The 9,534-nt window shown below is 47.7% G+C and overlaps 1 protein-coding gene across 1 annotated transcript; it reads left to right on the top strand.

Moving 5' to 3' along the window:
* The first annotated feature begins 206 nt into the window (after window positions 1-206).
* LOC128401704 (galanin receptor 2b-like) lies at window positions 207-5,968 on the top strand. Its single transcript, XM_053365077.1, has 2 exons — window positions 207-609; window positions 4,090-5,968. The coding sequence occupies exons 1-2, from the start codon at window positions 236-238 to the stop codon at window positions 4,838-4,840; spliced, it is 1,125 nt and encodes a 374-aa protein (XP_053221052.1). The 5' UTR covers window positions 207-235; the 3' UTR covers window positions 4,841-5,968.
* Window positions 5,969-9,534: the final 3,566 nt, after the last annotated feature.

Genomic DNA, 9,534 nt, shown 5'->3' with positions numbered 1-9,534 from the left:
GATTTCTGGTTGGCTGCTCTTGTAAAAATGGAGCCAGAGCATATGGACTTTTCATCCAATATATCAAGGCTCTTCTTCTGGATTCTTCTGGGTTTTTCTGGGTTCTTCTGGGTTCAAAAGCCAAATTTCCCGCGGTGCAAGATTTGGATTATTATTTTATATACAGCCTCTGTTGCAAGACCCTCACAGTCTCTTTCTCCCACCATTCACCCACAGATTTAAAATAATAATAATAATGACCGAACAGGAAGACTTTGCCAGCTTGGCTGGACACTGGAACGCCTCTGATGCCCACCAGTTCAGCTTGGCCAGTGTCATCGTCCCTGTCGTCTTCTCCTTGATCTTTCTTCTGGGCACCATCGGCAACAGCCTGGTCCTGGCCGTGCTGCTGCGGAACGGGCAGGTGGGGCACAACAGCACCAACCTCTTCATCCTCAACCTCAGCCTGGCCGACTTCTTCTTCATCATCTGCTGCGTGCCTTTCCAGGCCACCATCTACTCCCTGGAGGGCTGGGTCTTTGGCTCGTTCATGTGCAAGGCTGTCCACTTCTTCATCTACCTTACTATGTACGCCAGCAGTTTCACCCTGGCTGCCGTCTCTGTAGACAGGTAATGGAGACCCCTGCGCTGAAAAATAATAATAGGAGATCCCGATTCATCTAGTCCAACTCCCTGCAGTGCAGGGATCTTTTGCACAGTGTGGGGCTCAAACCCACAACCCTGAGATTAAGAGTGTCATGCTCCACCAACTGAGCATTTATATCCCACCTTTTGCTCCAAGGAGATCGAGGTGGCTTACATGGTTTGCCCCCTTCCTCATTTAACCCCCACGGCAACTCTGCAAAGTGGGTTAGGTTGAGAAGCAGTGACTGGCCCAAGGGAGCTCCAGTGAGTTTCATGGTCGAGCAGGACTTTAAACCGTGGTGTCTCCCAGGTCCTGGTTTGACACGTGGTTGGCGCTGTGGTCTAAACCACTGAGCCTCTTGGGCTTGCTTATCAGAAGCTCCGCGGTTCAAATCCCCCCAACGGGGTGAGGTCCCATTGCTCTGTCCCAGCTCCTGCCCAACCTAGCAGTTTGAAAGCATACCAGTGCACGTAGATAAATAGGCACCGCTGTGGCAGGAAGGTAAACGGTGTTTCCGCGCGCTCTGGTTTCCGTCATGGTAGCCCATTGCACTAGAAGCGGTTTAGTCATGCTGATCGCATGACCCAGAAAGAGGTCTGTGGACGAACGCCGGCTCCCTTAGCTTGAAAGCGAGATGAGCACCGCAACCCCATAATCGCCTTTGACTGGACTTAACCGTCCAGGAGTCCTTTACCTTTTTTCAGTCTGACACTCAAACCCTAGAACACACTGTCTTGCTGCTTGATGCTGGGCAGTGGTGGTGAGGCTGAGCAAAAATAAGAACTTTGCACAAATTCAGATCTCTTCTCTACCCCCCCCCTTATTTCAGTCCTTGAAATTTCAGTCCTTGAAATTTCAGTCCCTAATTTTTAAAGCTCAGTATTGGATGAATTATTAGTAGTATTATTAAAAACATAGTACAATATGATAGCTTAATCAACTCTGCTTTTGTCAGATTTTTCGATAAATTATGAGTAACTGAAGCATAAATATATGCCCCCCCCTTGTCTCTTTGTAATCTTGCAGAGCAGAACAATCAAAACAGCTTGTAATTTAAATCAAAATGAACTATTAAACTCTTCTCATAATGTTGTCACCAAAGTTACTCAGAAAAGACTCACTGAAATTAATGTACTTGTTTGGGTCCATTAATGGGCTTACTCTGAGTAGAACTTAGTTACACACAACCCATACATTTGCATGTGGTTTTGCAAATATACAGTGGCGTAGCGTGGGGGGTGCAGGGGGGGCCGGCCGCACCGGGCGCAACATCTGGGGTTAGGGCAAATCCACGGGTTAGGGGGCGCAAATCCACGGGTTAGGGGGCGCAAATTACTTGCTTGCCCCCGGGTGCTGACAACCCACGCTACGCCACTGCAAATATATATGCTATTTTGCCTATGTTGTCTCTTTAAATTTATGTTTATAATCTGATTATTAATAGTTTAATTAAATACGCTACATATATAAATAAAAAGAAACAACAATAACAATAAATTAATAAAACTTGCTTTGCCAGGTTTGATATTTTACTCCCAATTCAGTAAAAATCTGAGTAACCCACAATGCAGCCAGCAGGAGGGGTCCTATTGCTGGAACCCAGGGGTCCCTGGCCTTGTTCCCCCCTCCTCTTTGTCCTCACTACCCACCTGTCTTCCTTCCTCAAGTGTGCAAACATGAGGCCCGTAGGATTGCAAACATAATGCATTTGTTATACAGTACTTAGTGGCGCTGTGGGTAAAAGCGCGGGTGGCGCTGTGGGTAAAAGCCTCAGTGCCTAGGGCTTGCCGGTCGAAAGGTCGGCGGTTCGAATCCCCGCGGCGGGGTGCACTCCCGTTGTTCGGTCCCAGCGCCTGCCAACCTAGCAGTTCGAAAGCACTCCCGGGTGCAAGTAGATAAATAGGGACCGCTTACTAGTGGGAAGGTAAACGGCGTTTCCGTGTGCAGCTCTGGCTCGCCAGATGCAGCTTTGTCACGCTGGCCACGTGACCCGGAAGTGTCTCCGGACAGCGCTGGCCCCCGGCCTCTTGAGTGAGATGGGCGCACAACCCTAGAGTCTGTCAAGACTGGCCCGTACAGGCAGGGGTACCTTTACCTTTACCTTTTTTTACTTAGTGTTTTATTTTGTGCAACCATTTGAAATAAAAGAAATAAAGCTTGGAGCGTGTTTGGACAATGTGCATTTAGGGGCTCGCTGTTTTGCATTGGCTTACAATGCCTTCATAAGGAACGCGGGTAGAATCATAGAATCATAGAATCATAGAGTTGGAAGAGACCACAAGGGCCATCGAGTCCAACCCCCTGCCAAGCAGGAAACACCATCAGAGCACTCCTGACATATGGTTGTCAAGCCTCTGCTTAAAGACCTCCAAAGAAGGAGACTCCACCACACTCCTTGGCAGCAAATTCCACTGTCGAACAGCTCTTACTGTCAGGAAGTTCTTCCTAATGTTTAGGTGGAATCTTCTTTCCTGCAGTTTGGATCCATTGCTCCGTGGTGCTGTGGGTTAAACCACAGAGCCTAGGACTTGCCGATCAGAAGGTCGGTGGTTTGAATCCCCGTGACGGGGTGAGCTCCCATTGTTCGGTCCCTGCTCCTGCCAACCTAGCAGTTCGAAAGCACGTCAAAGTGCAAGTAGATAAATAGGTACTGCTCTGGCAGGAAGGTAAATGGCGTTTCCGTGCGCTGCTCTGGTTCGGCAGAAGCGGCTTAGTCATGCTGGCCACATGACCCGGAAGCTGTACGCCGGCTCCCTCAGCCAATAAAGCGAGATGAGCGCTGCAACCCCAGAGTCGGCCATGACTGGACCTAATGCTCAGGGGTCCCTTTACCTTTTACAATGCCTTCATCCAGTACACCCTACAAACCCCCAGGCCCCACCTTTTTTGGCTCAATCCCCTGACTCTCTGAACTTACAGACCTTCCCCAGTCTGCCTGGCAGTTCCTCTTATGCATCTCAAGATGTGATATGTGGGCAACCCGTGCTCTTGGCTGTCATGTCAATCTGACGCCTTTCCACAGCTGTCAAAATAAACTCTCTCTCTTTCCCCACCCCCGTCCCGGTTTTCTCCCCTGGAGGAGAAACAGATGGTCCATATCAGTCGCTTGTCATTTCTGCTCCCTGGGGTGCAACACCCCCTTCTTTCCCTTCTCCCTCTTCCTCCCCCCACCCTCAGCCTACCAGGGGAGAAGAAGCAGATTGCTCTTGCCAGACTTCCAAACGGAGTCCTTCCTTACAGAGGGCATACGGACTTAGATTGAGGGCCACATAAAATTAGGCTGATCTTAGGGTGTGTGAGTGTTGGGTGCAGAGGAGTGGTGGGAAGAACCAGCTGGGGCACCCCCAAGGGGAGAAGGCTCAGCCTGGGGAGTAATGGTGGGACAACAATGAATGGTCAGAAGGAGAAGATAAATGGTGCAGATAATCCCCAGCAATGCTTAACTCTGTTGACTTTTCTGGCAGATACCTGGCCATCCGATACCCGCTGCGGTCCCGGGAGTTGCGGACGCCCTGCAACGCGGTGGCTGCGATGGCCGTCATTTGGGGCCTCTCCGTGATCTTTTCGGGGCCCTACCTGAGCTACTACGACCTGATTGAATGGGAGGGCAGCTACATCTGTGTGCCAGGATGGGAGGAATGGCGCCGGAAGATCATGGACACCTGCACCTTCACTTTTGGCTACGTCATCCCGGTGCTGATCGTCAGCCTCTCCTACACGCGGACGATTAAATACCTGTGGACGGCGGTGGACCCCCTGGAAGACATGTCTGAGTCTAAGAAGGCCAAGCGCAAAGTGACCAAGATGATCATCATCGTGACTGTCCTCTTCTGTCTCTGCTGGCTGCCCTACCACGTCGTCGTGCTGCGTTACCTCTACGGAGACTTCCCTTTCAACCAGACCACCTACGCCTTCCGGCTCCTCTCCCACTGCATGGCCTACGCCAACTCTTGCCTCAACCCCATCGTCTACGCCCTGGTCTCCAAGCACTTCCGCAAGGGTTTCAAGAAGGTCTTCAGCTGCCTGCTGCGGAAGAAGGCCCGGAACAGGGTCCACGTTGTCCATGCTGCTCATACTGTCCACGGCTTTGAGGCAGGTTCCACAGAAGTCTCTCAGATGAACGAGGACAACAATGGGCAGCTGAATGGATGTGAACTGGATGCAAGGTCTCTTGTGGTCCCCACTGGACCCGGCAGGACTCTCCATGTTTCTTAAGCTGAGTTGAACGGCAACTCAGGCAAGTGGAGTGAGATGCTTCAATTCCAGAGGGTGTTCTCCGAGGGAAGAGGATATCTTTGGTGAAGTTCTTTGTTGAACGTGACAATGTTCTTTCTTCTGGGGCTGGACTCCAGGGCCAAAGGCAAAGGTCATAGGAGGATTGAAGGCCTGCTACTATTTCTGCAGCAGGGTCCCTGCCTCCAGCAGCCTAAGAGTCACCCAATTAGCATGAAACGGGAGCTTTTTTGCCAGTGTATGCTCCAAAGTTCAGTTCTTCAGTTTCACAAGAAAGGCATGCAAGCTCTGGAACAATGGAACTTTGCAGGGAACACAACTTGAGTCACTCTGAAAGAAGATATTGGAAACATGTACGTGCACATCTAGCTGAAAGGCAACACATGGAGACCTGCATTGATCATTGCAATATATCCCAAATGATTAATATTATATAATTATAAGACTATTGCATAATCTTAGAAGGCTGTGTAATCTTATAGGGGTGTCACTGTAAGGGGGGCGGTTGTGACTATCATGAAGGGACCCTACACTTCTGAATTTGCCACTACACTGCTGCCCATAGCCCAGCCTCAACCCCTCAAATGAGCACCCAAAGTTTATGGGGGAGGCACTGGCAAAGAGGTTCCACATCAACACTTGGGCCCACTGGGGCAAGTTGGGGACCTACAAGAACTAATGCTAGTCATCACAGCATCGTTTCTTTTTTCTTATTCCAACTTAAAAAACAAAACATTTTATAGTCAGCAGGGAGGCGGGTGGCATGTACATAGTTACAGGTGCTCATTTCATTTATTTTTACTTTAAGAATCCTTTATGCTTTTACTTCTGCAGACCTCAGGGTTCTGGGTTCCCCCGATTTTGCTGATCCCTCCCTCTTGTTTCTCATTTTGGCTCAATTTCCACTGGTACTCACCAACTGAGTTCCTTATTAGTGGGAACAACAGCAGCCCCTATCATGTCTATTATTCCCTTTAAAGTCACCATGCATTTTAAAAAAATAAAAAATGGTGTTTTCACACAAAGGCTAGAACACCATTGCCCAGTTAGCAGTCATTATTGAGTGTCTATTAACAAGTTTTTTCGAGCGGAATAAAAATTACAAATGTCCCTCCCCCCCCTCTTCTGACTACATAAAATAATTGTCCTCCCCTGTGGTGTTAATAAGAGCTTTCTCTCTATGCAGATTGAATCCTAATTGGCAGGCATCAGGGTACACGCCGTGCCCTGTGGCAACAATGGGAGTGGGAGGTGGCCGACTCTGATTGGATTAGGAAGAGATTTGCATCCACCTTCAAGTCATCAATTGGGCTCGGAGACCTTGTTGAATCACAGCCTTGTGACAGTGCAAAATCTCTTTCCTTCACATCTTAATATCACAGGGCATAACAAAGAGTGGTGTAATTACCAGTAACGCTCGCTTATAATTTCTGGGAGCCTAGAGCAGACCAGGTCATTTCCCCCCCTGATTAGCTAGCATTGCGGTTTTCTAATGTGACTTGGCTCCTACTCCTGGCTGATAGACTGTAGCGCACCGCTTGGCTTCATATAAATCAAAACACAGAGGGTGGGTGGGGGGAAGCTTGTTATTCAGCACGACCGGAGGGTGCGTGCCACAAGTTATGCAGAACACACTACAGTTTCACTTGAGTACAACCAATTTGCCTCAATACACCCAGTGAGTCACAACGGGCAGAAATGCCGGGCGCTCAGTCCATCCTTGATAGAAGCCTTCATCAAGCTTGACTTCAGTTGGAGGCGATGAGGGAGACACAGTGCAATTGAAATCTGCCTCTGTGCTTAAGGATTAAAGGGTGTCTTATCATTTCAATGGTTGGCTGGAAGCCAAGAAGGCACCCTATGGATGAATCCTATTCCAGAAGATAAACAGCAGCAACACAGAAAGAGGAACTACATTCAGAAAACTGTTTCATAAATCACTTTGGAAATCTAGCATTACTGAGATGGGTGGGGAACAAATTCAATTCGGCTTGCACTTAAAGGTGAACCAACCTAATTTGCACTTTCTGAAACAAGACGCAAACCGAAACAACAGCTGTCCTTCAAGATTCGGCTTTCCCAAATTTGGCAATGCATTTCTCTAGCCAATGCGTATGCAGATGCATGTACAAGAGTGAAGCCTGCATAGAAATGGATGTATTGGTGAAAATAACATACAAGTAGCACCGTGGGTTAGGGAAAATTTGTGTATTAGGAGAAATTCGAACTAAACTGCTGATGGGCTTTTCATGAGGACTTTTTTTTTTAAAAAAAAGCAATAATTCATGTTAGGCAGGTTCGTCTTTAAAAGTGAACAGGATTAATCTTTTCCTCCAAACCTAGTTCATATTTAAGAATGTAAGAAGGGCCTACTCGCATCCGACTAAAGGTCCACCTGGTCCAGCATCCTTTTCTCACAGTGGCCAACCAGATGCCTCTGGAAAGCCTGCAGTCGTGACCTGAGCACAACTCCACACTCCCCTCCTGCAGTGTCCAGCAACAGGGCATTCAGAGATATCCTGCCTCCAACAGTGGCGGTAGAACACAGCCTTATTCTCTGTGACTATATCTACTTCTTGTGCGAGCAAATGCCATAGTTTAACTATGCACTGTGTGAAAAGGGACTTTCTTTTGCCTGCCTCGGATATTGCAACATTCAGCTTCATCCCCGAGTTCTAGGGGTTTAAAGGGAGAAAAGTTTCTTTCTCCATACACCTCTATCATGCCTCCCTCCCTTCCCCTTGTTTCTAAACTAAAATGCCCCAATTGCTGCAACCTTTCCTCATATAGGTCTTGTTGCAGAACTGATGAAGAAGATAAACAATATTAAAATAGAAAAGTATAAAGAATTAAGTAGAAATTTTTTATTAAAATGGTATAGAACTCCGGCACAGATGGCGTATATAGGGAAAGGGTTTAGTCCCAAATGCTAGCATTGTGGTCAGGAAAAAGGACTATATTCACACATGTGGTGGGAATGTAATCTGGTTAAGGAATATTGGCAAAAGATTATAAAGGTAATTTCTGGATTATTTCAAATGAACATAGAAGTTAATAGGGATTTGTTATTTTCGGGAATACTGGGAAATAATGAAGTAAAAAGTAATAAGCAAGAGTTGTACAAGATTATGATTTTAGCTGGAATGTCAGTTATTGCTTTGGGGTGGAAAGAAAAGGCCAAATGGAATATGGAAAAATGGAATGATTATGTTTTTGAATACGTACAATCAGAAATATTTGCACAGATAGTGGCAGAGGATAGATGGGAAAATAAATGCCAAAGAATCACAAATAAATGGGCATTTTACAGGAACTGGATAGAAAGAGGGGACGCCAACCCTAACATACAAGCTCGAATGAACAGACTGTGTACCTGGATAAAGATATGAAGAAGGAAGGCCTGACTCGGGGGGAGGGCTGGAGTGGGGAGGGAGGGGGAAGAAAAAAAAATAAAATATATAGGTCTTGTTGCATGACCTTGGTCATTTTGGTTGCACTTTTCTGAACCTTTTCTAGTTCTAGAGGTGGCTCTGCTAAGTTGAGGTGGGCCCTTCTGGGGTCTCATTGTCACACACACACACACACACACACACACACACCTCTCCCAAAATGTCACCTACGCCAGTCATGAGCCTGCTTCCTTATCAAGTGTGCAGCCTCAGCGAGACCAGCCTCATGCAAACAGCCTCACCAACTTCATCCTGAAATTTTAATTAACTGCTAGACCATAATCAAATTACAATGCAGCTTGTCAGCTTGGCTAATTCAAAGCCATTTGTGGGGAAGCTAATCTATTTAATTGGTAACAAAAAAGACGTTTTCCATGGCCATAGACCATGGGGTGACTAAACATCTTTTTTTGGCCTGAGGGCAATAGTGCCCCATTACAGCCCTTTTGGGGGCCACATCCCAGTGGTGCCTGTGTCCAAAAAAAGACTGACAATGACCATGGACACCACAAACTTCATCAGCTGTTGTTTATGCTGCTTTCCACCCTCCCTGTCCCAATGGGCACCAGTCACCACTGGGTAGGTGCATTGATCTGCATCCCCTTGACTTCCATCCTTATTGCGGTGCTGGGCTGGGCAGAGAGGGACCACTCTGTCCAGCTCAGTGTTGCAACAGGGAAGAAAACCTCTCTGCTCGGCCCAGCACTGTGAAGCCTTGACTTGGGGAACGAGAAATTAAAATGGCTAGGGGATGCAGGACACAGCCTCTGCCATAGTCAGCCAGTAGGGCAATGGGGGCAGTCATGTACCCCCACCCCGACAACATGCACCTAGAAGGATGATACGTTGTGAGGATGCAGTACTGAGAAGTATTGTGGGGGAGGAAATGGTCCATTATCAGACAAGAAGCACCATGACTGCATGTCCTACTTGCACACACCGCAATGGAGTCTGGAATGTGGCCGGGCCTGGTTTCTCCCTGAAATTAGCAATGCTCTGAATTGGGAATCCATTTCTTAGGGTAGAAATGAACCCAGAGGAAGATTGTAGGCATGGAGAGCTTTTCGTTCTGTTTTTTGCTCTGCCCTTCAGATGCAGAACCTGGCAGCTTGCAGTCGTCAAATCCTTGCCAAGTTCTCCGGTCTCGTGGGTGTCGCTAAAAGGGCTTTTTGCGATGTCGTCCATTGCAAGTGCCCTTCCCTCCTCATCTCTGCCTGCTCCTAATTA

Source organism: Podarcis raffonei, chromosome 14, assembly GCF_027172205.1.
Source record: "Podarcis raffonei isolate rPodRaf1 chromosome 14, rPodRaf1.pri, whole genome shotgun sequence".
Taxonomy (NCBI): domain Eukaryota; kingdom Metazoa; phylum Chordata; class Lepidosauria; order Squamata; family Lacertidae; genus Podarcis; species Podarcis raffonei.
This window is presented reverse-complemented; position numbering and strand designations above follow the sequence as displayed.

Excerpts from the sequence above, each read along its gene's own strand:
- LOC128401704 (XM_053365077.1), top strand. The coding sequence starts at position 236 with ATGACCGAACAGGAAGACTTTGCCAGCTTGGCTGGACACTGGAACGCC. Across the intron at positions 610-4,089 it reads GCTGCCGTCTCTGTAGACAG|ATACCTGGCCATCCGATACC; the intron begins GTAATGGAGACC and ends CTTTTCTGGCAG.